This window comes from Heliconius melpomene, chromosome 10 (assembly GCF_056956725.1).
Source record: "Heliconius melpomene rosina isolate 202511_hmr_F chromosome 10, ASM5695672v1, whole genome shotgun sequence".
Classification (NCBI taxonomy): domain Eukaryota; kingdom Metazoa; phylum Arthropoda; class Insecta; order Lepidoptera; family Nymphalidae; genus Heliconius; species Heliconius melpomene.
Window position 1 is genome coordinate 17,742,369 of NC_140398.1, and position 27,365 is coordinate 17,769,733.

The 27,365-nt window shown below is 32.3% G+C and overlaps 4 protein-coding genes across 8 annotated transcripts in view; 1 reads left to right on the forward strand and 3 right to left on the reverse strand.

Annotated features, from left to right (window-relative positions):
- Positions 1 to 210: 210 nt before the first annotated feature.
- On the forward strand, positions 211 to 6,184 carry Uba5 (Ubiquitin-like activating enzyme 5). The gene is made up of 9 exons (XM_085190656.1): positions 211 to 446; positions 774 to 909; positions 1,437 to 1,633; positions 2,271 to 2,457; positions 2,586 to 2,697; positions 2,979 to 3,076; positions 3,665 to 3,791; positions 4,021 to 4,091; positions 4,426 to 6,184. The coding sequence occupies exons 1-9, from the start codon at positions 310 to 312 to the stop codon at positions 4,537 to 4,539; spliced, it is 1,179 nt and encodes a 392-aa protein (XP_085046782.1). The 5' UTR covers positions 211 to 309; the 3' UTR covers positions 4,540 to 6,184.
- Positions 4,813 to 15,205, reverse strand: LOC146536038 (mutS protein homolog 5-like). The gene is made up of 18 exons (XM_085191202.1): positions 15,102 to 15,205; positions 14,588 to 14,657; positions 13,743 to 13,811; positions 13,276 to 13,477; positions 12,567 to 12,795; positions 12,023 to 12,193; positions 11,559 to 11,697; positions 11,101 to 11,163; positions 10,684 to 10,788; positions 10,072 to 10,168; positions 9,327 to 9,517; positions 9,200 to 9,245; positions 8,816 to 8,954; positions 8,411 to 8,631; positions 7,989 to 8,134; positions 7,182 to 7,394; positions 6,555 to 6,710; positions 4,813 to 6,260 (listed from the first exon to the last, which is right to left on the reverse strand). The coding sequence occupies exons 1-18, from the start codon at positions 15,203 to 15,205 to the stop codon at positions 6,165 to 6,167; spliced, it is 2,457 nt and encodes an 818-aa protein (XP_085047328.1). The 3' UTR covers positions 4,813 to 6,164.
- Positions 15,206 to 15,587: 382 nt separating this feature from the next.
- Positions 15,588 to 19,699, reverse strand: LOC146536039 (caveolin-3-like). The gene is made up of 3 exons (XM_085190663.1): positions 18,617 to 19,699; positions 16,351 to 16,530; positions 15,588 to 16,093 (listed from the first exon to the last, which is right to left on the reverse strand). Exons 1-3 carry the CDS (start codon positions 18,689 to 18,691, stop codon positions 15,905 to 15,907), a joined length of 444 nt encoding a protein of 147 aa, XP_085046789.1. The 5' UTR covers positions 18,692 to 19,699; the 3' UTR covers positions 15,588 to 15,904.
- An 86-nt stretch (positions 19,700 to 19,785) lies between these two features.
- The window catches only part of LOC146536040 (uncharacterized), a 98,302-nt gene continuing 90,722 nt past the window's right edge, over positions 19,786 to 27,365 (reverse strand). For 3 of the 5 annotated variants that reach the window (XM_085190660.1, XM_085190657.1, XM_085190658.1), the window contains 6 exons: positions 26,488 to 26,633; positions 25,097 to 25,208; positions 24,734 to 24,856; positions 24,407 to 24,545; positions 23,590 to 23,749; positions 19,786 to 21,783 (listed from right to left, as the gene is read on the reverse strand). In XM_085190660.1, coding sequence (XP_085046786.1) covers positions 21,693 to 21,783; positions 23,590 to 23,749; positions 24,407 to 24,545; positions 24,734 to 24,856; positions 25,097 to 25,208; positions 26,488 to 26,633 — 771 coding nt within the window. In that variant the 3' untranslated portion in view covers positions 19,786 to 21,692. Of the gene's footprint in view, positions 21,784 to 22,508; positions 22,549 to 23,585; positions 23,750 to 24,406; positions 24,546 to 24,733; positions 24,857 to 25,096; positions 25,209 to 26,487; positions 26,634 to 27,365 lie in introns of those variants that run through there. The other 2 variants (XM_085190661.1, XM_085190662.1) reach the window with 2 other exon arrangements.

Below are 27,365 nucleotides of genomic sequence, written 5' to 3' on the forward strand. Positions count from 1 at the left end.
TTTCCACTCGAGGAAATGAAATCTTTAAGATTTTCATTTTCATACAGACTAAGCTAGCAAACTAGGCCTATACTACCTATTCTAATATGGTAATAAGTCTAACATACAGTAAGGTAAGGTACCATAATATTCTATAAGATTTCCTCTGTCCATTATTTGTTATCTGTGCTTGATATGTTACTACAATCTCTAATGTCAATGTCACTATGTCGTGTCGTGTAATGTCATTTAGTGGTTGTCGACTTGTCGTACTGTTGTAGTCAAATTAAGTGCTCGTAAATATTAAATATTGCACATATAGTATTAAAAATGGCAAATGTTGAAGAATTACAAAAGAAAGTCATTGAGTTGGAAGCTAAGTTAGCAGCGCTGAATGACAATGCTGGGCCAGTGCGGCAGAAAATCGATGTTATGTCCTCCGAAGTGGTAGACTCTAATCCGTACAGGTATATTATTATTTTAACCATATGTTTTATAAAATTTACCTATATTAGGTAATATATACAATACCTTTTTACAAAATAGACAGTCTTTATTTCCCTACTTATATGTAAAATTAAAACTATCCATATTAAACTATATTTATTTAATTTAAGCTTGCAATTAATTTGAAACTAATAAATTTTATTTATTCATATACATTCAGTGTTGAAAGTATGAATAAGAGTACATCTTAAAATTATTTTAATATTTCAAAATCTTAATATTTCAATATTACATTATACACATAAATTTTAGCTTAAATTGAAATAATTTGATATTTTGTTTTCTAGTCGTCTCATGGCCCTCAAGAGGATGGGCATAGTTGATAATTATGAAAAGATCAGAGAACTGTCTGTAGCAGTTGTAGGAGTGGGTGGGGTTGGTAGTGTCACTGCTGAAATGCTCACAAGATGTGGTATTGGAAAGGTTAATAACATTTACTAATATCTTCATGTATGACTCACTTATTTATTTTAGTTTTTGATGTAGAAAAAAATACTACCATGAAATATATTAGTTAGTTTCTTGCCAGTTCTTCTTGTTAGAACTGCTTTGCAAGTTTGTGGTTTGTGGTATTATGATTTTATAAAATCTTTGCAGAAATTTATTCAAATCATGATTTTTTTATGCTGTTATTATGGCATAGCTTGTTAGCATCTTCTAATATAATGTTTGTGAATTTGAGGCCCACTTGGAAAGATGAATTATATTCATTTTCCTGGTCTGGTTAAGAGCACTATTGAATTTTTTTCAGGCAATACTCTTTCACTTAAAAATTGTGGAATCAAATCAGTATGTTCCTTCTTGGTAGAGGAACAGGATTCGCATCCTGCCAGAAAAAGGATACATATATATATATTTTTAAATATTTTATTTGATAGATTTTATTTGCATTTAGAGAGTTCTTTTAAAGATTGTTGTTTAGAATTATCATTCAGTAATAATTATTTCAGCTGATCTTATTTGACTATGATAAAGTGGAACTGGCGAATATGAACAGGCTTTTCTTTCAACCTCATCAAGCTGGGTTAAGCAAAGTTGATGCAGCTGCAGCAACACTACAAGCTATCAATCCAGATGTGACTATAGACGCTTATAATTATAATATTACTACAGTGGATAATTTTCAGCATTTCTGTGATACTATAAGGTATTTATTTTAAATATTTTTTATTGGAATATTCTCACATTTCCTGCATGGATTTCATTCCAATAACTATGTAGTGTAAATCTTATTTTAGTAAACTTATGGGCTTATTTTTCAAATTGCACTGTGATTAGCTTTTTACTGCTATTTTAGTGCAAAAATGATCAAAGGCTTAGTGAACTTTGTTACAAAGTGTTTAGATCATTTTGAAGATTAATCTTGTAAGTCCATCTATACAGCATGCAATAAATTTATATAAGAATCAGCTTCACACTGTATCCCATACACACCAGGGTAGGCAGAGGAAGCCTTGTGTTAAGACACTGTTTCCCACTTTCTGCCAAATTCTGGAGGCATTGCGTGTTGAGTGGCAGAACTCAATGCACTTGCCTCGCTTTACCTCTACACCGAAAAGCGAAGCAATGGAAATATAAACAAATAAATATTTCACTTCCTCGAGTGGGGATCGAACCCATCCCCACCCATCAACATGATAATATAAAATTATATAAAATTGTTGTAGGTTCATATTATTGTGTGTATGTACATAATATGAACAATATTAGCTTATGTTGGAAGTACCTAATACATATTCTATTCTATTCTATATCTTAAAATATAATTTTTATAACTATTTCAGTAAAGGGAGTCTATCTAAAGGCCCAGTGGACCTTGTCCTAAGCTGTGTAGATAACTTTGAAGCTCGTATGGCCATTAATACAGCGTGCAATGAATTAAACCAACACTGGTTTGAATCTGGTGTGAGTGAGAATGCAGTGTCTGGTCACATACAGTTCCTAGTGCCGGGTGAAAGTGCATGTTTTGCTGTGAGTATTGTTTATTATAAGATTTTATGGTTAACAGATTAATTTGTAAGAAATTTAGAATTTCTATTAAATATTATTTACACCTGAATCAAAAATTAAATGTAAAAAGCTATAAATTTTAATTCCAGTGTGCTCCACCACTAGTAGTGGCTTCAAAAATAGATGAAAAAACACTAAAAAGAGAAGGTGTGTGCGCGGCTAGCCTACCCACAACTATGGGGATTGTAGCTGGTTTCCTGGGTAAATATTCATTTAAATATACTGCATTACGGTATTTTACTTTCACCACGTTAAATATATTATATTCATTTGAATATATTCACTTGATTATACTAAATTAATATTTATTAATTTAAACATTATATTCTAATATTAAATTTGTACACTTAAATTTAAGAATTAGTTTCGAGTCTCAAATGTCAAAATGGTGTTGCATGGAGAATAAACAGTCTTAACACTAGGTTCTCTCTGCTTACCCTGTTGCAGTATGAGTCAGATTTTAAAATATTATATATTTTCAGTTCAAAACACACTCAAATATTTACTTGGCTTTGGTTCTGTCAGTTACTATTTGGGTTATAGTGCATTGACAGATTTCTTCCCTACTATGACATTAAAAGTAAGTTGCTTATATTTTTTAAAAGAAATAAATAATAACTGTAAATTTTGCAATGTTATATGTACATAGTATTCTTAACTTAGCTATAGTGTCCTAAATAAAAATGGAAGTGTTACAATGACAATGAGTTATAAATAATACAAAGTATAATAATAACAGTAATTCAATTTAAATTTAAATTTTCGTGATTATTACACATTTTTATGAAGCTTTTGCAAATTGGATTAACCAAACTGAACACTTTGTCAGTCTGTGGTGACCACAGACGGAGGGTAATTCGGTTATACAGTTTCGTCTTAAAATTAGTTTGGGAGTGTTTTATGTGTTAAACTTATTGATTTTAACATAGTCGTACTAAATTTCTTATAGTAAAGTACAGAAAAAAAAATTCCTTATATTTATTTATGTCGAGGCGAAGCGCGGCGTTGAGTTCTGTTACTCAACACGCAATACCTCCAGAAATCGGCAGAAAGTGGGGAACGGAGTGTCTTAACACTACGTTCCCTCTGCCTACCCTGCTGAGTGCAGGATACAGCGTGAAGCTAATGTATTTATTTTTTTATTCTTTCCTTCCTCTAAAAATGATAGCCAAACCCTCAATGTGAAGATTCTTATTGTCGTCAAAGGCAAGCGGAGTACCGTGCCAAACCGGTCGTGGAACTCGCGACCGAAGTCAAGGAGGACGATACTCCTATACACGCGGAAAATGAATGGGGTGTGTCTTTATTTTTTACTCTTTTTTTAAGTTAAGTTTAGTTTAAGCGGGCGAAGTCTCATAAAATATGAATATTTGAATAAGCATGACGCTACATATTATTAAATGTTTCTTCCGTTATATTCCTTATAGGTAAATGTCATTTTTCTTTGTGACATTTCTTCAAGGAGTGATTTTTAAATGTTATTTAATAGTAATATAACTTTATCTAATTTCAATATATTTTTAGGAATCAGTTTGGTGGACGAAAATTCTCCTGAAGAAGAAACTCCTAATTTGAAACTAGTTGATGGCGTACAGGTACGTATTATATTATTATATAAGCTAATCAACATTAACCTTTTAGGCAGGGCATGCCTATACTTAGCTGGAGAGTTAGTTCGGTTGAACGTTTTAATCTCAGGAACTACTTGTTCCACTTTTCAATTTTTTTTATCTCCGCCTAACAGAGGTGTGTTATTAGTTTGACATGTCTGTGTATCTGTCTTTGGCATCGTAGCTCTCAAACGGGTGAACTGTTTTATTTTTTTTTATTGAAAGGTTACAACATGTGAAATATTTTCTAATTGGCTCTTTATTTTTAAAAAGTTTTTGTGTCGTGACTTTATAATGATAATAAATAATGTATTTCCAGGTGGCCTACACGTTACCAGCAGACATTAGTACTCCAGAGTCAAGTACGGGCACCGCCATTGCTGCTTCCGAACTATCTCTTGAAGATTTAATGCAACAAATGAAGAATATGTGAATGAAAAGAGGATTTGAACCGGCTACCCTAGCACTAGCTTGTTAGTGTTAGCTTATATAGGTTTTGTACTTCAAGTTCATTTTAGCCTTATTAAATTTGGCCTTTGGAGTGAACTTAGATTTCGTAAACGTGAATTTGATGTGTAAAAAATTAATTTTGAGCCGATCGTGTCGCAGCGTGGGTTCGATTCCCATTCGCGGAACAAATTGTCATCTCTACATTTACATGTAATATTTACATTTAATTTGGAAAAACACCAGTGCAGAGTGCAGAGCAGAGTATCTTAACAGTAGGTTCCCTCTACCCTTCTATATGCGGGATACAGCGTGAAGTTAAAATCAAAATGAATTTGAAGATCAAAACGTAAATATGTAATCAAGCAAATTAAAATAAAATAGTAATATTTATATTAATTATAGCAGCAGACGCAGTCCATGTAAAAAAAAATAAAATAAAAAACTTCAATGAAAGTTATATACATTCATATGAGAGTTAAATAATCTTATAAGTCTGTTAACACTTATGATTTTCATATAAACATGTTATGTAGGCTCAAAATTATATTAAAATAAGGTAAATGCTTCTATTTGGGTGTTTTAGTAATGGTGCTAATTTATTAGAAATATTTTAATAATTATATCTTGCTTATTTTAATGAAAGTGGTCTAACAAAAAAAATCTCAACGTAAATTTTGTAGTCATGTTTTGCATCATTATTAGTCAACATTTCTAAAAATGTGATTTTCTTTAACATATTTTTTATAAAAATTAAGTCTGGTTTAAAATATCGTGCATCTTTCCGAAATAGCTTAATTTGAACCTAAAAAGTATAAGTCTTTGGTAATATTTTTCTTTTTTAACAAATTTTACAAAAATCCGCAATTAATCGACGTACGAAGATTTTTATAAACTAAATTTCATACAGAGAGAATTTTTATTATTTATTATTTTTATAATAAATATGTAAGTATTAATGAAATATGTTATTGTGTTTTTATATTTGTGACAAATATATATTTTACGACTTTTGTCGTGGCACAGGGTCACAAGTCGGTGATTGTGAACGCAGCGTTTGTGGGTTCGATTCTAACTCGGGGAACACTGGATTCCCCTGTATACCTTGCTATATAAAAAAAGTAATATCTTCTATGCGTAGGGCTCAATGTGTGCTGATTGTAAATTAATATTAATTAATAATACACATATTACATAATTATGTGTGTAAAAATAAGGAATTATATCAATTTAACTCGTATAAATTATTTATTATCAACTTTTACCGAACTATTTAGTTAGCGGTGTTAGACTCCGTACTGAATGCATATTTTAACGACGAAATGTTATAAAAAACACACGGTGATTGTCAATATTTCTTTTATTAATAGCATCAAAGTTTTAGGATGTCGCCATATTTAGGTTTTCTTCGTAAGTGTCGAATTCATTATATTAGAAAAATGTATAAAAAATACATTCCTTTTTTATGTCTTGTATTATATAAAAAAAAACAGAGTTTCATTAATAATTGTTTAGCTTTTAAGACGTTTTATATGTAATATTGAATTATGTAAATTAATATAATAGCTACCTAAGCAACGGATATCACGTTAATAAATGAATTTTATATAATTAAATGTCTTCTGCTAGAAGTTTTAGTTTCATTGTTTCTGTTATGTGTTTAAATTTGTTGGTATTTTTTTTATTTGGTGAAGGTAGTTTGTTGTTCTGTAACATATATATAGAGTTCTTGAAGAATAATATAGTTTTGTTAATATTAAATCTATATTTAGAAAAACGTGTGACAGTAAACGGACGCACTGGGTTCGATTCTCAGTCGAGGAAATGAAATATTTAACATTTATATACTCTCGCTGTGGTAACGAGGCAAAGCGCGATGTTGATTTCAGCCACTGAACACAATGTTTCGAATTCATGTTATAATTGAGAAACGAAGGTGTTGGCACCAGATTTTTATTGATTATTATTAACTATAATAGTGTTATAATATTAATATATTACCATAATAGCCTCCATGACTTGCCTAGACCTCGTCACAATGTGGTTATCAATCCCGCTAGCGGCGGCCACCTCGTGGGCGAAGCTGGCTTCGGAACTGCCCTCCGACACACGGAAGAGGAATATCGGCTCACTGTCGTCCATCACGTGCTCGAATTTCTGTGAAAGTGAAATTACTTAATGTTGTAATGTATTTGTGTTAAAATTGTTTTATGTTATTGTAGGTATTGTATGTATTCATAATTGGGGCAGTGGTTGCGTAGTGGGACTACGTCAATCTGTAAAAGCGATAGTTTTGGGTTCGAGTCCCACTCTAGGATTAATTATTGTTAATTTCCTGCTCTAATACACTAGTCTCTGTGTATTCTGATTTTTGCAGGGAAAAACAAGATCTAAACACATATTTTAACTTCACACATTATTTTGTGTTTTCGAGGCAGACAGAGTTCAGTGGAATGCCACTCTGTTATTTATATTTTTTACGAAAATAAAAGATTTGAAATAAGAGGTTTGATAAGACATGAGAATGAAAATGCAACGCTGGTCTCTGCCACTCCATGCGCAATATTTGAAACCCTAAATAAGAAATATTTATCCATAAAAAACAATTCCTCATTGTTACACGCTTACCATAAACCTCACCAACGGCGTATCAACAATGTATTCCTTTATTTTCAAGAAGTGCGTGGACAACAGCACGTGAGGACAGTCCCCGCCCCTGAACAGCAGCGTGTTGAGGCAGGCGGCCAGCAGGGCGAGGCCGTCGGTCGAGGAGGTGCCTTTGCCGAACTCGTCGATTATTATTAGAGAGTTGGACTTCGACTCTTGGAGGGCAAGCGCCATCTTTAATTATACACAGTGTTTTAAAACACTGCCATTTTAAAATGTTTTTTTTTTCAAAGTATAATTATTATTAATTATATTAATTGTAGGCGATAGAATAAGGCAAGACCGTCGGTCTTTCAAGTACCTACTTATGTGGAACTAGTTCATTGTTAATAATAATGGTATTTGGAGTTCATTTCTTGGAGGGCTAGCGCTATCTGAAATACTTAATGTAAATTTGTTACAGAAACTTTGTTTTTTAAGTGGGTTATTTGAGTTAAAGCAGCGGTTCAAATCTATATTACCAAATGTGTTTATATCTCGTAGTTCATAATATTATTGACATTTATACAAATAGATTTTCAAAATTACTTATGTGTTATAAGAAATAAATATATGCTTAAAGTCTATCCATAGATATTATATGTGAGTAGGTATGAGTGACATGTTTTTCAAAATCATACTGTGAAATACTTAGCATAGAACGTTGAACTCTACAATAAAGTCAAGAAATTATAATATAATATGATTAAATATAAGTTACGATTTAAGTAGAAAAAAAAATACTTTGCCAATACGCCATTATAGAAATTTAAAGAAATAAGTCACTACCTGTCTCAAATCAATAAGAAAAGCGGACATGTGCGCCGCGATGCACTCCGTGGACTGTATGCGCGAGTAGAGGTGGCTCACGAGGCCGACAGTGGCCTCCGCGGCCGGGACGAAGCTGCCGATGTGCGCCAGGTACACTATCACACCTAAGGGTTTGATTTTTTGGGTCACTCGTGGCCGTATCTACTGCCTAGAGATATGTACTGGTTGGTCCTGAACTTTAATTTTGAAGACATGTTCGTGGAAAGGCTTTTTTATTTTTAGGGCAAATATGCTTTAAAAAAAATTAGGGGTGGGCACGGATCAGATTTTTAAAACCTTTCACTTTTTGAGTTTTGCTGTTTTATTCGGAAGATAAATGAAAAACATTTATCACTATCTTTACTATATGTACCTATAAGATAAAATCTACAATAACCTACCAATTTGCTTCATGTAAACAGATTTCCCACTTGAATTTGGTCCAGTTAGAATCTTAACATATCCCGCCTCCTGACTGCTATCGACGTCATTCGGTACAAAATTATCTATCGTCGCTAAATATAAGGGGTGCTTACCCTGTTTTACGCTTATTATTTTATCTGTGGTCAGACTTGGCTGTATATAATTATATTCTTTGCATATTTTTGATATTGTTATTAGACTGGAAGAAGATTTTTTATTTCATAATTTTTTTCAGAGGAATTTCATGTTTTTTATGAGTTTTATAAAAATATTACTTAAAAAATTAATCGTAATCTATATAAATCTTTCAAAAGTAAAAGACAAACCGACATTTTATTACTTATCTCAGCTCTCTATTTAAACATTACATTATATAATAATACCAGTCTAATTCAGCACATTTGTCTATAACAGTGGATAATGTATGTAGGTTCTCCAACAATATGGAAGTCAGTCTCATCATGATGCGGGTTTCGTGCGCCACTATTTCTGGATACGTATCGCCTATCATTACGTCTAGTTCTATACAACAATTTTTTAACACATTTTATAACATTTAAAAATTTCAACTATAAAGCTTGTAAAGTTGTAAGAACTTAAAAATGAAATGTGATTTAAAAACAACATTCTGTTTCTGTTTGAACGAATTATTTTTGAAAACAGACTAATTTAATTACTGAGAATTTTATTATCACTATAACTATTTTAAATATTAAAGTAAAAAATGAGACAATGTAAAATAAAAAAATGGTGAAAGTAAATGTTACCTTCACATCCTTTACTTTTATAATGAATATAATCATTGTTCTGGAACTGAAAAAGTGAATTCTTTAAATAAAAAAATATAGAAGAAATGCTGCATGTAGTTAATGTAGTGAATATTCTTATATATACCATAAATTTCATATCATTCAGTTCCTTTTGTTCCATAGTAAGGTTTTCTCCCCACGCCTTCACCCCCAGCAGGTACCCCAGATGCGGCATGTACAGCATGGAGCACTCTTGCACATACTGCGGGAGGCGCTCCAGCTCTGCGCGCGCCGTTTCCGACATGAGCGCGTGCAGACTTGACATTGTTTGTTTTTCTATAATTGGTATATATTTTATTAACTTCTCCCGCACACAGCAGAGTAAGCAGAGTGGACCAAGTGTCCATCCAACACTCCGTCCCCCACTTTCTGCCGAATTCTGGAGGCTTTGCGTGTTGAGTGGCAGAACTCAACCCTTCGCTTTGCCTCGACACCAGAGCTAAGAAATGGAAATATAAACGTAAATACTTCACTTCCTCGAGTGGGGATCGGACCCACAACCGTCTCGTGACAGTCACACCCTTGTGGCTCTGCGCCATGACGGCCTCGCAAAAAACATATGAAAGTTTCATATTTCTAAGATTTCTTGTCTGTTAGTAACATATTTACTTCTTACCAAATGATTAAATCTAAAATTTTGAAGTATATTATGTATAGCAAAATTGAACTAAACCTTTATTTCAATTTAACATATTTGATACACATACAGTGTGTGGGGAAGGGAGTGTCTCTTAATATTAGGTTGCCAGGTTCTCTCTATCTGCACTCTGCTATAAAAGATACAACGAGAAGCTAAAATACGAGTATATACGAGTATACTCATTACTCACTCATATCCAAATCTGGATCAACGCCTGCTTTAACAGTAAATTTTTCTTCAGATTTCGACAAATCAAAATCTATTATTCTATTCATATACAACGCCATCTAAGTACAAAATATGTGTATTTAAGGAACAAAAGAAAAAGAATTGTTTTTAATCATGTGTACTGCATCCATCTTGCAATTATGTAATTATAATTTTTATTATTTACATTTTAAGAGTATTAAATAATTATTAAAATTAAATTTACTGAGGAATAACTATAGATAAGATAAATACTACTTAAATATTTTAAAGTTTAATTATGATGAGATGTTTCGTCCTTAACTTTTTACCCCTTTTAGAAGATAGATTTTTAGCTTCACTCTTTATTTTGCATATAGCAAAATAGGCATAAAACTTAGTGTCTAGACACTCCGCTTTTCGTGTAAAATAGAGATACATATTTGTTGCTTGCAAAATTCAACGCCGTGTTTTAGCCCACCAGAGCGAGGAAATGAAATTAATCCATTCCTCCTAGTGGGGATCGAGCCCATAACCATTGCATCAAATTTAACACGTCTAGTTATTAATTTGACGTTTAACAAAAAAAAGAAAATGTAAATATATCTTAATAAACCTCATATAGTTTGTTTGTATCGTAGGTGGCCAGTTGTACCAGGTACTCGCACGCCTGCCCCGCGCTCTCGCACATCTCGCAAATAAGCACCACGTTGTATAGCGTCTGCGAGTTTTTAATATGAAAGTTTAGTAAATTGTGGATATTATCATAATATTTTATTTACTTTAATAAGTACAGTTTGTTCGACGAGTCATGGCTGACCTGAAATTAGTTGTAGATGGCTGTGCAGATTTGGTTTTAGGACGTTTTCTTTTTTTTATTATCTTCGTTAGTGTATAATGTACAAGAGTTTAAGCCTAAATTCAGGGCGGTTCCAGGATTCGTCGACCGTGATATACCAGTACACTGTTTAAGTTGAGCAATTTAATAACAAAGACAAGCTACTAAAATATTATTATTATTTAGTGTACTTACATTATACAAGGATTTCCATTGATAGGCTTTTGCTGATAATGCTTTAATTTTCGCCAATATTCCCTATATATAAAATATATAACATTACATTATATCCAGGCTCAAACGTTGCGTTGTGGGTTCGATTCCCACTCAAGGAAACGAAATATTTAATGTTTTCATTTTTTAGTTCTGGTAACGAGGCACAACGTGGCGTTAAGTTTCGCCACTCAACACGCATTGGCTCCATAATTTAGCGGAATGTGCGGAGCGGAAGTGTATTCATGGAAACGGAGTGTTTTAACACTAGGTTGCCAGGTTCTCTCTGTCTACTCTGTCATATATTTACCCAGCGTGAACCTAAAAAAATATATTATACAATAATATCACATTGAGAAGTAACTGCAAGTAAGCACCGTTACTTGTGCTTCCATTTTTTAAAAGTCCATAGAGGTAGATAATAAGGAAATAATGCTTACATTGACATTTTTGACAAATCTTAGAGAAGAGCAGATGTTCCTCATTAGAGAGTCATTCTGCGGACGCATGAAGAAAGCTATAACTTGTTGTCGACGTGTCAGTGTGTCCATGTCTTTGGTAGGGTGGCGGAGTAAGGTTCTAGTAAGAAAATAAAAAGAGAGTCTAAAATTTTGATCGAAATTTAAAGAAAGTCAAAGTGTTAATAGATGGTACTTTAAATAAAAAATTACGAATATTTCGTGTAAAAATGCAATTGTGGGGAACGGAGTGTCATAACACTAGGTTCCCTCTGACTCTCTCTCTCTGAGCGGGATACAGTGTGACACTGATTTATTTCAGCTCATTAGTATAATACGGTCGTGGCCACCCTGAAGTTAGATGTAAATGTTTTAGGATTTATCTTATTTTCTTCCCGAGTCAACAATGCGGTCACAACTCGTTGACCATACTGTACTACACTTACCTCATTCGCCTATGTCCAACTTTAGAAGAACATTTACTAAACAATTGGAATAAGCTCAAGCCCTCTTTATTGCTGCCCTGTACCCCCCTCTTGAAACCGCTGGGGTGAGACAGTGAGCTGAATATTTGTAGGCCACGGTACGTGTCTTCGTCAATTGCAACTATGTCATTTCTATAAGGACATGAGATACCGTCAAAAAAACGCATACAGTGTTACTTTTTCTATTCCACGTAAGATATTAAGTAAGGAAATATTAAATATATTAAGGGATTTTCGAATAAATGAAAGGAATTTTGGAATAAATGAAATAGGTATTCCTTTATTCGAAAACTATTAATAAAAGTAAAGTCGAAATAAAATCGCAGTTGGGAGACATTCGTAAGACAAAAAAATTAGTAACTAGTTATGAATGTACATCAATATTTATAAAAAGGATATTCACCTCTTTATAAATAAATCGGGTTTTAATTACATAATTATACCATCGTGTTACTTTAAATATTTTTACATTTAGGTATAACAACAGCTTCCGTACAATACTTACAATGATATTCTCTTCAAACTTAAAAACTGTGGTTTTCCATGTAAATCCATACATAAATTCGACCAATTTAGATCTAAGTATCGCAACATTGCGCCCAAAGCGTGTATAGTTTGTATTTGTGAGAAATCGACGACTGTTCTGAGGAACATGACGCGCTCTACGTCCGAACAGTTGGGGGGCTCGTGAGGGAGGGAGAGGGAGTGTATACGCCTTTTGCATGCTTCGTAATCTATTAAACATATATTTTTATAATAATAGTGGAATATAACGTCGAAATTTGTCTTACCAGCTTAGTGAATTAAATATATCTAGAACACAAACATAGTTCTGAGTAAATATTGATACTCTCGTGGGAATAGTCAATTTCTCAATAGCTAACTTAGGTTACTTTTACTCTACTATTCAAAATTACTCAAAATTGTATTCTTGAATATCTGCAATACTAGTCACACTCAGGTTTCGAGTTCTCGATCATCAGAATTTAAACATATAACTTAAAAATATATATACATTACATAAATACAGTACGGACGAAAAGTCGTAGCCGCCCTGAAGTAAACCGTAAAAGGTACCGCAGACTTAATTTAAAGACTTCTTTTTAATTATTCCCTTCCCTAGTGAACAATGCTGAAAAGTATAGAAAGCCTAACTTTACAGCAGCCACGACTCAGCGGCCGTACTGTATATTTACATTTAAAATAATACGTACTATATTCTTTAGACGATATAAACGTCAGTTTGCACCTCCCCTCATGACTTTCATCGTTGAGAAGAATATTTTTTACAGCGCTTACGAAAGTGCCTTGAGATTTGCCATCTAATATAATTCTAACTGGTTCTATTTGGTTGAACAAAGATACGAATATGTGATGTTCTGGAGGACGGTCTACTATTTCATCTAATATTTGTAACTGTAGGAAAGAAAAAACGTTATTCGAATAAAAATGTTTATCGTCTAGAAATTAATAAAAAAATGTTTTGTTTGTCTATATATTGTTTGACATTGTCAGATTAGTGTAACTCATTCTAAAATATAAAATTAATAACATAATATATATGTACTAATTAATTAGATAATGCGTGCGATCATTTTTCAATACTAATAGCTTTATTACATATGTAGTTTTTATATAAATATGTACAATTTATTGTAATAAAACAAAAAATATGACTTACTTCGCCGGTTTGTAAGGTGTAACTAGCTGCACCGAGTCTTCCTGAACGACAGTACACAGTAAGAAGACGCTGAAATAAATTAAAAAAGCAAGAATGCAATCTATCTGCTTACCAGATCACTGGTTTTATCTTCGTGTAAAATATCTTCTATATATTTTATTAATAAAAATTTTCCAAAATTGAAGAAAACTCAAAATAAAAAATAATAGTAAGTATTCAAATGACAGTGCAATAGGTATGCCACGTTTACACATTCTGCACTAAACTAAGCTTGTTTTTGGGTACCTAACTTTGAAATATTGGAAAAGATCTATTATAACTATAATTCTCCCCTAAGCATCTATTATAAATTTTCCCATTATTAAATTCACCTAGGCACGTAATGGCAACACCATAAATGTGATATTAAATACATAAAAACGATCCATCATGAGTTCTCACGTTCATTTCTATAATGTATAAGTAAAACTCCCTAAAGTCCTAAAACTTGTAAAATCCCACCATAATAATTAACAAAGTAACATGCAAAGTGTTACATTTAGCGTGACTCTATAAAGCGGGTCAGCAGAGGTCACTCTCAAAAGAAAATCTTGATTACCGCTTTTACAATGTTCGTGCTGTTTGTTTGCTTGTTAATTAAATATGTCACGTTAGAGAATGATTACATATTATTTTGAATATGTGTAACAGTCAATGATATGACTCTTACTCTACATATGACTCTTACTATATTAGAGAATTTTTAAAATATTTGGGGCTGATTTGAACACACGTGGCAAACACGATAAACTAATGAGAACATGATTGTTTTTAACAAGCTGACTAATAATAAGAACGCTACTTACTTCTTCGTTTTCCGTTTCTTCAGTATCTTGATTATCACTAGTATTTTTAGTTAAACTTGTCGTCGTATTTCTATTAAAAAATGAAAAAATGGTCATCTATGTGACATTTACGTGGATCATAAAAAATTCTATGGGTCACGTTAGTAATAGTGATTCATACAGATCGTTATCTAACCTATCGTTCGACGACGAAGGGCAGAAAGTCAATATTTATACATACTTTCCATTTGTTTTACAAATATTTACAGTTGTCTTATAAAAAGGATGTATGAAAATTATTAAGCTTTCAAATTATAACAGCTGTAGAAAATTTGACTACTTAGACTTACAGAGCAAAAAAAACATTATACAAAAATAATGTTACTTGTCCAAAACTTGTATATTTTGATATTTTGGAGAATGGTTATTTTATGTAAATGTCTCGAAGTCATTTAAAAAATATGACAATTATATGACATCATTATTTTATTACTCAATAAATCATCTAAATTAAAAATAATAAAAATTAATTAACCTTTTACATTTTGCAATCACGAAATGTTTCTCTCTTTGGTTTTCACTACTAGATGCGTTACTTGTAGTCCACCGAGCATTGTTTGAAGCTTCGTCAGTCTCCATTTTTGTTATTTAATAATAACAATCATTTAATTAGAAGAAAATATTTTTTATAATCGTTTTATTACTACACTAGAAATAAAAGTTTTCTTTTATAAATTTACGAAAACAATAAAATGATGCAACTGCCAGAAAAACGATTTCCCGCCAAATGTACTTTTTATTTTTTTCAGGTTTTGATGGTGTTTGTTTTGTGCCAATAACAAAATAATGATTTAGTATAAAATAAAAAAAATATATCAAAAGATGATTTCATGTCAATATTATCTGTAATTTTCTTATTTATTTTAAGGTAATATACCTAATATTACAATTAAATTATAATAATAAAATTTAAAATGATTATAATATATTTTCATAAAATGTTATGGCTGTATAATAACTTTCTATATACTTACTTATTAGCTAGATAAAAAAAATATTGAAATTAATTGTTGCTTACAACTCTAAAAAATCTAACTATGTGAAAATTTAATTAAGGTAATACATATTAATACTTTTTTAATACTTAATTTTATGTTTAAAACAGATGCGAGATGAAAAACTACTAATACTTGGCTGGCTTCTCCCACAATTTCTGTTTGTACAAAATATTATTTATTTATATTAGTTTTAAGAGTAAATTCACTTTTTTTCATATATAATTGAACCAAAAAAAGAACAACTTTTACAGACATTGAACACTGTCTAACAAAATTAAAACTAAATAATAAGTAAATCTCGGTCTTCAACCGCGTCTTTTCGTAAATTAATCCTGATATGACGACAGACGTATCCAAATGCTTCCATGGCGGGTGCCACTGTCGCCGCCATGCACGACTGGACTAGCGTTCGGAGTGACGCAAAATATATCTTCAGGCATCTTAGACATGGTGCTGTACACCATATTTGCTAGAAAAAAGTAACAAGTATTTTATTTAACCATAGAGCAAATAAGGTAAACATAGATGTAGCAATAAGCAAACAACAAGAAAAAAAAATATTTCATATTTTTAAATAAAGAATTTCTATGAATACTTTTTATAAACTTAGTTTTTTTAATATAAGCAATTACAGTTCAATTTCTCTCTTGCTCTTTTTAAATGATTGGAGTTGAAAATTTAGAGGAAAAATAAAAGCAATTATCTATACAAATATAAGTTTCTCACCTCAAAAGCCAAGTAAGCGAAGCCACAGCCCAACAGCAAGGCGCAAGGGGGCGCCACTATCACACTAAGCAGCGTGTAGCACCAGTTCCTCGCGTGCTTGAAGCAAATGTGGCTGACCCGCCATGCGCATTCTGGACTTCTTGCACCTTCTGGCTCGCCCACTATATCGTCCCATACTATCTGTGGAATTACTTTACATTAGAAAAAAATAAAAACTAGTGAGTGTGAGGACTTGCCTACCCAGGGTTCCTTATTAATTTCATGAATTTCAACGGGAATGCAAGTTTTGTAAGTTTAGTAAGTTGATAAACTTAATTAATAAACTTGTACTAAGTAGGTCAATAGGTAGGTTTAAATATTATTTATTTAATTTGTATGTAATGAACTAAAAATATATTTGTTATTCATTATTCTATGATACATATTGGAACGTTTCTATTTATTTGTACTATAAATATAACCCTCTCACTTTTTGTTAAATATTATAATTGTAGATCCACGGGAAGAAACTCTATGGGTTTTGATTACGCAGCGAGTCTTATTGCTCGTATCTTTGGATTGCGTTGACTTATAAGTTTATTTTCTTATTCTTTTACAATTAACTAAATCAATATGTTAGTTTATACAAAATAATGTCATTTTTCAGCATAGACATTACGAATTTGCCAACTTTGGTCTGAAAGTAATTTCGTCCATTAGTATGGCATGTAGCACGGCGCCGGCGGACGGTGGTCACGTCACGCGATGACCACGCAATTTCATTTTCTTTTCTTTGTCTATCGTGTTTCATGTTCTAGATGTCCTTAATTGAAATGCTAAATGACATTAAAAATATATAACAATATGCCAACGATGATCCTTGCCCTAGGATTGTGACAAACTTTTTTGAAATATTATTTTTATTATTTTCCAAATTTATACTCACAGTTAAAAATGAAAATCTGTTCTTGTTTATAATAAAAGTGTTATGTGGAGATATCGTGGTAAATGGAAGGATTATTATATTTGAATGATGAACAAACTAATACCCATTATAGTGTTTTTAGTTTTACATTAGAATAAAGGTTATGTGGGAAATCACGTTGATTGCCTCCATAGGCCACCGGACATTGCTTTTAAAATTAAACATCATTTTCTATGTAGATGAGGCCTCTAGCCTTATCTACATATAAGACCTCGTTAGTTATCGGTTGTAGGTTCGATTTCCACTTGGTAGAAATATATACAATATACATGGATGTACATGGTATATCTAAATTGCATAGCTATCCCTGACTAACTGACCTAACTGACTGACACTTAAAACACTATCAAAAATGGATTTGTAAACACTAACAAAGCGCGACGTTGAACGCTACTCAATACGCAATGCCAAAAGAATTCGGCAGAAAGTGGGGAACGGGAGTGTCTTAGTACAATAGGGGTGCCTTAACACTAGGTTCCCAGGTTCTCTCTGAGTATCTCTCTCTCTCTCTCTCTCTCTCTCTGAGGGATACAGTGTGAAGCTAAAACAAAAAGCTCGTATTTCTCCGCCACGACTGGCGTCACTATGAAATTGAAGTCTGACATATGGGAATTTAAATAATTACAGACATTTATTGCGTCACTTCTGACCTTCCACTACTTTGCTTTGTAATGTAAATATATTTAAAAGCTCTACGAAGCCTTGAATATGCATTTCTTCGCGCTATTATTACGTGTGCTATTATGAAAAGATCGTAATAACTAAATGTTTACGGTCAAACGCACAAAACAAATATGCATAGAGTAAAAGAAAAAATAATTAAAGTATTTTTATTTTGTCTGTATGTAGAAAACTAATTATGAGGCCAGTTGTGGCTGTACTATTACATTTGTAAGAGGCTATGAGTTCGATTTCCCTTCCTCGCTCTGGTAATGAGGCAAAGCGAGGCATTGAGTTCCGCCACTCACTCAATGCTTCCAGAATTAGGCTGAAGGTAGGAAAAAGAACTTTCTTAATGGGAAGGCAATGTCTCAACACTAGGTGCCAGAGGCGTTGGGTTGTAAAAATGAACGGTTGTTGGATTCGGTTCCCAATGTATTATGGTTCTGGTAAGAAGCTTTATCTTACTCTTCTCCATTGAATGACACGCACTCTCTCGAAAATATCTTCAGGTGTTTCCTTTAGGTGCTAGATGTCAGGATGTCTTATCACTAAGTTCCCTCTGCTCACGCATCTATGTGGGATAAACCGGTAAGCTAAAAAAAGGTGTGGAAAAACACTTTAAAATGTTCTTAATATTACTTGTACATGTTGATTCAGCCTATTCGGATCTCTATCCTCTAAAGTTTCGCGTACCCCACTATCCGGCTTCGCCATCCTCGGCCGCGCGTCAAGCCGCACGGGTGTGAGCACCGGTGGTGCGGAGTTCGATTCCGGTATTTCGGTCAACAGTTTGACTGATTTTTTTTAATATGAAGTATAATGAGTCGTTTCTTTTAGTTATAAGTCACTTAGTTTTGTTTCAGTTCTATTTCATTTTTTCTTGTAAATTTTTATAAATAAATTATGTTACTATGTGATCACAATTATTTGATTATTTTTCACTTGTATCTTTAAAATGAATCTTTTTTCTAAAATATGAATATTTATTTGGAAAGTTAAAGTTAGATATGTTCACTGAAGTAGCGGACGTGTTATTATAGCGTAGCTCTACTGAATAACTAGCTGTTCCAGCGTAAAGCTTCTTTGCGCATGCCTCTGTGGACTTTACCGAATTATTACCTAAAGTTATCAATTTTTTTCTTTGGTTTCATGTTTTTGTATTTCCTGTATATACTTAATATAATTTATTTAATTAGATTCCATTGTATTCCGATTCCATAGAGCAGGATAAGGAGAGGGCACCTGGTGCTCAGACACTTTGTCTAAGCCTGAAATAATTAACATAAGTCACATTAAACGGTTTAATACTTAAATCAGTATAATTTAAATCTAGTTAAATAATAATAATAGTCTGTTTGTGCGAATCTTTGTAAAGTTATCCTAGAAAAGAATAAATAAGTCTCTATTTGTTTTCGTCTAAAAGAAATACTGATGTACAGGTAGGTTGGTATATTTTTTATAGTTCATAATGTGCTAGTAATTTTCGATCGTTACCCTCGTTTCTTTATTTGTACTGGGAGGTGTTATTTTCCTTTCATTTACATATAAAAATAGACCTTTACTTTTTTATTATGAAACCGACGTAGCGCCGGTGGTTTCAACGTTCATGATGAAAAAGTATAAAAAAGTTAAAATCTATTATTAACTGTGCTATTATAAAACTTAAGTTTGTTTGGCTGTTTGGGTGTTAATGTTAGGCATACTGGATGGAATTGAAAATCGTGTTGGACTATAGCCCATTTATAAAGCTCTATAAGATGTAAAAGTTCGTTGCTAATAAAAATAGATACATAAAAATGAAAAATCCATTTAAAATATATGTTTTTATTATTATTATTATTATTACAATTTCACAAAAATATCGGTTTGACAAATATACATGCACCTTCGAGAACTATTTACAGAACTACGCTTAATCAATATATCGCTCCATTAAATTGAGTACTATCGATTTTATATAAACTAATATAATCAATGTTAGAATGAGTGTACAGTAAATATGAAACATCAAGTAATCTGTACTAAAATATAAAAATATTAGATTAAAAATTTAATCTAGTATACGACGGCAGCACCTTCACTTCCCTACACTTCTTCCTTACCACTTTTACTGCACCACTTTTCTCAGTATTGTGAATAACACTTTTAAATATTACGAATAAATAAATGTAAGCAATAACGTTCACATAAGGGTTTTTTTTCAGCTCTTACTAAGGTTTTAAAGTTGACAATTCAACACGTTGATTATTATGTTTAGTTAAAATAGTACCACTTGAGAAAAATACCGCAAAATCGATTTTTCCTATATTTTTCCAAATTTATTAAAAATATATCTACAAAAAAAAGGTTTAAGACATTTTTTTTATGAAAATAAATACATATAAACGTATATTATAACGTACACTCATATAATATTATAGATATCCTACAAAATATTAATTTTAGATACATTTTTAATGAAAATTGAGCATTATTTTTCTTAAAATTCAGCACCGAATTTTATGGCCAGAGTCATAACATGATTTTGACGTTATATTACCGTTATTTCTTTATAATATTGCACCGGACAGCTAAAGTTACAGTTACAGTATGGGAAATATACACGTATCTATATGACAATATAATGTACGAGTTTTATTATAAGTATAATTATTTTTTATCTGTTGCATATATTTAATATATAATTGTAGGTTTGAAACGCAATGTAATGTAAATAAAGAAAAGGTTCGTAATTGCATAATCTATTAAAAGATATTAAATCTTTCATTTTTATTAAAATATTTTTTTTGTTGGTTGGTTACTTCCTGTTCATCCCACATATAGCAAGGTAGGCAGGGGAAACCTGGGCACCTAGTGTTAAAATACTCAGGTTCCACTGACACTGTTCCATTTCCTACATTCCGCCGAAATTGGAGAAATGGTGGATGTTGAGGATGCCCTTGTTACCACCTATTTATGTTAGCTTTCTAGTTACTATTTTTTTAATGCTTATGTACATATGTATAAAGGTATTATATATTATGTATATCATAATATGTGTATACAATTTGAATAAATCAATCCCAAAAAAAGTAAGAACGTTACAAGGCGTGTCCACATTACACTGTAATCACTCGCGGCTCGCCGTAACCCACTTCCACCGCACCCAGGTCGTTTGTGCCGTCCATTACCACTAAATTGTACGTGACGGTTCACGTTAAGTGATTATTCTTTTGTATGATTTTTGTGTATGTATTTTTTGTGTTATGCTTGGTAGAATTTTTTTTTGAAAAAAAGTCAAAATATTAAATCTTATTACAATTCTAAAAAAACATTGGACTTAATGGGCCTATAATATTTGCAATATTTACATTATCATTGCTTAATGAAGTGGAATTTGTATTAAATACATATGTTTATTATCGAAAAATGACAATTATTGTATATAATATAACTTAAATAAAACTCGCATATTAACTTGCAGTACTTAATAATTTAAACTTAGCACCTTTCTTAAATCTAGCAGTTAGTAGAATACAGTTAAGTCTAGATTAAAGCTTCGATATTCGACGGAAGACGGCTATTGCTTAATATTACAATGTTATAGTTATCTAAATATACACTTATGATCAAAATTAAAATTACGTAAATATGATGTTGCTTGTTTTTAATATATCAGATTATAGTTTTTTATTTATTTAACATATAATGATTTTTTAAGCAATATGTCTGTTTTTTAGCGTATAGCAACGGTGGTGCGCGAAGGTCCCGCGGGTCGCAGTGTCGGTACAATGACTGGTTCCTCTGCATCTTCTTCTTTAGGTTCTCTGTTGATTGTTTTAGGGTTAGGTTTTAATTTTTTTTTCAACTTCACGTATCTTTCGCATTCATAGATTACTAATCAACATCTGGTCTTCACTTTTCGAGATTAACTGCGTTTACGTTACGATAGCATCAGAAAAAAAGTAATTTCATTCTGTTTCATTTGGCTACCCGCGACCATAATGAATGCGGGAGATATGTGAAGATGACAAGTAAATATTTTATGTTCAATGAAATGATATCCAAATAAATAAAATATTTTATTAATTATTAAAAAAGTTGCATGCTGTTTATTTAGTAGTATGAAGTTAGTAGTATTATTCTGAGAAGTTATACTTTTATGGGGATTAAACTTAAATTTCATATTATTATTTGATAATAATATAAAATTATTTTAAGCTTATGATAAAGCTGTATAAGTTTTGTTTTTTTTTGTTAACATTTTGGGTTGATTAGATTTAGAAAAAAATGAAATTGAAAATATAAGTTACATAGAAATGATTTAGAGTTGATAAAATTGTATATTAATAATCTATTTCGTCAAATGTGAAAGATCAATTAAAATAAGCTTATGATCATACACCCAGAACGAAAGTGATGTAACTTAAAAATTTCAATAAGAAATCGGCGATGTGAAACTTCTTTATGGCCATACATTCTTAGGATGTTTATTGTTAAGAATTTATGATTATATAATTAAATCTATATACAAGCCTTAGTAAGCACTCACCGTCTGTCGCAAGATTATTTATTACTACTGGCGTCACCACCTTGGGAAAAGAACAACGTTAGCTGGTACACCTACAGCGCTTGTAACATCGCATCTCTATATATTTATATTAAGTATATGTATATACTTCTTTATATTTCTAAGTATCTAATGTGTGAAAATATCTTTTTCAATTGACTGAAATATTTATATTATTATAAATTTATATTTTTTGTTCATTACCTATACATAGGTCAGTAAATTCTTAATTAATAAAAATAAAATAGTAATAATAGAATAATTTTAATAATAATAGTATAATTTTTATAAAAATATTCTATCTGTAACCTGTTTTCCTTTGCGAAAATTGCTATAAAGATAGGTTAGGTGTTTTCCTTTGCGAAAATAGACATTAAAGATGCGATGTTACTATAGCGTTTAATTTATATAAATTAGTGCAAGCAATCTATTTCGTGCAATTAGTCTACATTATGTCTAGATTTTTTAACTTAAATTATTTAAGAAAGGTATTTTTTATAACTGTTAACTTACTGTATTTAACCTTAGAGAGATGAGTTACTTTAAGTTAATAATTATAAAAATGACTACATTTTATAACTATGTAAACAATAGGTACATTTGTAAGGAATAGCACATTAACATATAATAGATTATTTTTAAGTAGGTACTATTCGTATAAAACAGCAGCTCCACGCTTTTTCCCGCATAGCATTCTAAGCAGAGGGAGCCCGGTGTGAAAACACTCCGTTCTCCACTTTCTGCTCAAATTTCGAAATATTATGTATTGAGTTTATAAATATATATTTAATATGCAAGCGCTCTACAACTAAGCTACATATTAAATTTTTTTATAGTAACATTTTAAAAGGTCTACTTTAAATAACATTAGCGCTCAAACTTATACATATTTGGTAATTTTTACAATTATCATTGATCGTCTTCCTAAAACTAAAAATGTAATATAATCAGTTCTAGCATTAAAAGAAGCAGTCACGAGTTCAAATCCAGCCAATTTCTATAAATGAATGTACAAATATTTTGAAAATAACGAATTATACTATTTGTTAATATTTGAACTTACCTAATCTTAATAGGCTGCCGTAGTGACAAATCACTGCCAGTAGTAGACGAGGCGGGGGAGTGTAAGAGGCGAGGAGGTCGCGGTGTGCGCGGGGAGCGACCGCGGGCGAACTCTAAGCGATAGTTGTCTGAGCGAGGACTCCCGCTGAAAGCTTCTCCTTCTGTGAATAACATTTTTTAATATATATATTTTTTGCACTTTCACGCTGTTTTCCCGCATTACAGGATTGTCAGACAGAATTTAGTGTCAACACACAACTCCCCACGCACTGTCTAATTTTTTAGACATTGCAGTTATTCATTGCGCTTGTTGCGGTGTTCAAACCACGCTTTGTCTTACTCTTCCGAGTGAGTTGCATATTTGGATCGAATATTTGCAAAAGAATATTTGCTTTTTTATTCTATTTTCTCAATAACAATGTAAGTATATTTTAAAATCAATATCCATCAAACAAGTGCACGCTATCTGAATACTAATCTGCACAGTCGAGTACAGGATGTCGATGTCGGTGTAAGCGATGTCAGTGGCAGTAGGCACCTACTGGCACACTTTGTGTGACCACACTTACATTATGTTCAGCTCATTGACCTAATTATTGTAATATATTATATAACTTTAATTTATACATTTTTGTTTGGGTTTCAATTTGTATAATTATAAACTATTACATATTCTATTTTACTAGGTTAAGGCTGCTGAGGCGGGTAAGCTTCTGACTATAAGCGAGGTGATTGTGGGTTCAATTTCCACTTAGGGAATGCATTATTTTTCTTCGATCTGGTAACACCGATAGCGTAAATGACGTAAATGACGTTACCAGCATAAGCGTGCACGGTGGCGGGCATCCTGGCGCAGGCGGGCGGGTGCGCGTGCGCCGCCACGCCGGCCGCCGCCCAGTCGCGGTACACGCGCGCGCCGCCCTCCGTGCGCCACTCTGACAGCTCTACACTACGAATCTGGGTATTAATAAACAAAAATGTATATATATAAATATTTATATAGGTACATAGTGCGCACACAGCGTCACGTGCATCTAGAACACTATAGAGAGCTCTGCCGCTTACACGGTGACCAGGGATAGCAAATAGAGTCCGCTTTACTGAATTCGATTTTATTATACAGTAGAAAGTTAATTAGTACTCACTGGCGTAGAACTTTTGCTTCTGCCACTTCCCTCAGAGGACGCGTTGCTGTGTTTGACTCGATGGTCACGAGTTCGATCTAACGCGGGGGAGCCCCGGCAGGAACCGTCCGGCTCGTCTCTGGTCTGTAAAAATATATTTCGATATATTAACATACTATTTATCATGAGGAACGGCGTGACATAACACTGTGTTCTTATTGCGATATGCGTGACAACGTGTATCGTGCTAAGCTAAAAAAATATTATCCCTACTATGCATTACATATACTTTATATAAGTAAAGTAAGTTTAATTTATTGCATTTAAATAATGTTTTTCAGCAATAAAAGTAAAAATGCAAAAATAATAATTTAAATTTATAACCTTGCTATGTTGAGAGGGCGGCATGCTACTAGCACCACTGGTCACCAGCCTCAACTGCTGCCGGATGTTGGCCTTCTCCCTCGCTCTCTTACGTTGGAACTCTTCTTCTACTCTGTAATTTTATATAAAGACTAGCGGATGCGCGCAGCTTCGCCTGAGTCAATCAGTGGTGATTTAAAGATTTTTTCATACAAACTTTCAACCCCTTATTTGCAACCTTAGGAGGAGAATTCGAGAAAACGATGAAACACGTGTTCAATTAAATACTTTTAAAAATCTAAATTTCAAATTTTATAAAGATCGGTGCCGATTTAATTTTTTTTCCATACAAACTTTAAATCCCTATTTCACCCCTTTAGGGTTAAAATTTTTCAAAATCCCTTCTTAGTGGATGTTCAGATTACGAAAGTAAATATCTGTCCAAATTTCACGTTTCTACCATCAGCAGTTACGGCTGTGCGTGCGTCTTACCTCAGTCAGTGAGGACAAGTCCTTTTATATATATAGACTAGCGGACGCGCGCAGCTTCGCTTACTTATTTAGGGGTGAATTCTAAGAAACCACGAAACATGTGTGCAATGAAATATTTTTGAGAGTCTAAATTTCAAATTTTATAAAAATCGGTGGCGATTTAAAGATTTTTCCATACAAACTTTTACCCCCTTATTTGCTCCCTTAGGGGGTGAATTCTAGAAAACCATGAAACACATGTTCAATTAAATATTTTTAAGAGTCTAAATTTCAAATTTTATAATAATCGGTGGCGTTTTAAAGATTTTTCCATACAAACTTTCAACCCCTTATTTGCACCCTTAGGGGAAGAATTCTGGAAAACTATGAAATACGTATTCAATTAAATTATTTTAAAAATCTAAATTTCAAATTTTATAAATATCGGTACTGATTTAAATTTTTTTCGATACAAAGTTTCAACCCCTATTTCACCCCTTTAGGGTTAAAATTTTTCAAAATCCCTTCTTAGTGGATGTCCAGATTACGAAAGTAAACATCTGTCCAAATTTCACGTTTCTACCCTCAGCGGTTACGGCTGTGCGTGCGTCTTACCTCAGTCAGTGAGGACAAGTCCTTTTATATATATAGATAGCATGTATAAAGCAAACATAAGGTGAAAAATAAGTAAGAATATATACAGTTTTCAAGATAATATTCAGTATAATTGGTTGTGTATAAAATATTTTTTTAATGATTGAATAACTGAGATTCTTCATGAGATAAAAGAATAAATCAATACAATCCACAATTGGGATGTTCCCGTCATAAAATCTATTCTATACAAACACTATATTTATATACTTGTATGAGGGTAGTGAGTTCAAACACCAATACTTAAGTAAAAAAAAAGTTTACGAATTATAGCACATTAAACCAACCGTCTCATGGCCTCCAGCTCGGTTCTTCTCTGCTGTTCCTTCAGATCAGCTTCTTTAGACAGCTTCTCTGCTAACCGTCGCCTTTCCAGTTGTCGCACCGTCGATTGGAATGTGAATCTTTTGCCTCGGCCCGCGTTTGAATTGCGCTGCAAAGAAAAATATGGGTTTATTATAGAATCATGGTATTTTATATGTAGGGTAAATAAAACAATTTTGGACAAAAAAATCTAATTTTATTATTTCTAAAAATCTAGAAGATTTATTGTGTTCCTTTTTTTTTAGAATAATTTAAGTACATATTTTTTTCGAAGTTTCGAAAATATGATCATCGTATTTATAACCTGGCATCGTTTCATCTCCCATAAGGATATTTAAAAGCGCCTCTTAATATTAAATTTATATAGGTAATAGTTATAATCAAAATCAGTTTTATTAATAATTTCTAAATTAAGAACGTACATGTACCATATGTTATGTATAGATTACTAACAAATAATTTCAGTTTCCAAGAATACTTAATAACTATAAAACAATTTCTCGATTAATCATTCTTTAATTTTTACTTAAAAATGTGCATATGTATTTATAACACTTAATTTAAGCAAAACTAACAACTTCCTATTACAAGGCTGACCCAGAAGTCTACATACTTCGAGCATGCAACTGCAGTTTTAGAGGCCGTAAAGTCAAACACCTATAAGTTAATGTATGCCGCAGGTACATTTAGGTTACGAGAGTTTGTTGATATTTTTTTGTTTTGTTCCGATTCACACTGTATCCCACAGGTAACAGGGTAGGCAGAGGAAGCCTAATGCTAAAACATTCCACTCTCCACGCCAACTCAACGTCACGCTTTTGTCTCGACACCAGAGCGAAGA

Coding starts and splice junctions, on each gene's coding strand:
- LOC146536038 (XM_085191202.1), bottom strand. CDS start 15,205: ATGGAGACTGACGAAGCTTCAAACAATGCTCGGTGGACTACAAGTAAC. Junction 14,658..15,101: donor GTGATTGCAAAATGTAAAAG/GTTAATTAATTT, acceptor ATTTTTTAATAG/AAATACGACGACAAGTTTAA. Junction 11,698..12,022: donor GTTGGACATAGGCGAATGAG/GTAAGTGTAGTA, acceptor TTTTCTTACTAG/AACCTTACTCCGCCACCCTA.
- LOC146536039 (XM_085190663.1), bottom strand. CDS start 18,691: ATGGCGAAGCCGGATAGTGGGGTACGCGAAACTTTAGAGGATAGAGAT. Junction 16,531..18,616: donor GGCTGAATCAACATGTACAA/GTAATATTAAGA, acceptor GTAATTCCACAG/ATAGTATGGGACGATATAGT. Junction 16,094..16,350: donor TCGCTTACTTGGCTTTTGAG/GTGAGAAACTTA, acceptor ACTTTTTTCTAG/CAAATATGGTGTACAGCACC.
- Uba5 (XM_085190656.1), top strand. CDS start 310: ATGGCAAATGTTGAAGAATTACAAAAGAAAGTCATTGAGTTGGAAGCT. Junction 2,698..2,978: donor GATTGTAGCTGGTTTCCTGG/GTAAATATTCAT, acceptor ATATATTTTCAG/TTCAAAACACACTCAAATAT. Junction 3,077..3,664: donor TCCCTACTATGACATTAAAA/GTAAGTTGCTTA, acceptor TAAAAATGATAG/CCAAACCCTCAATGTGAAGA.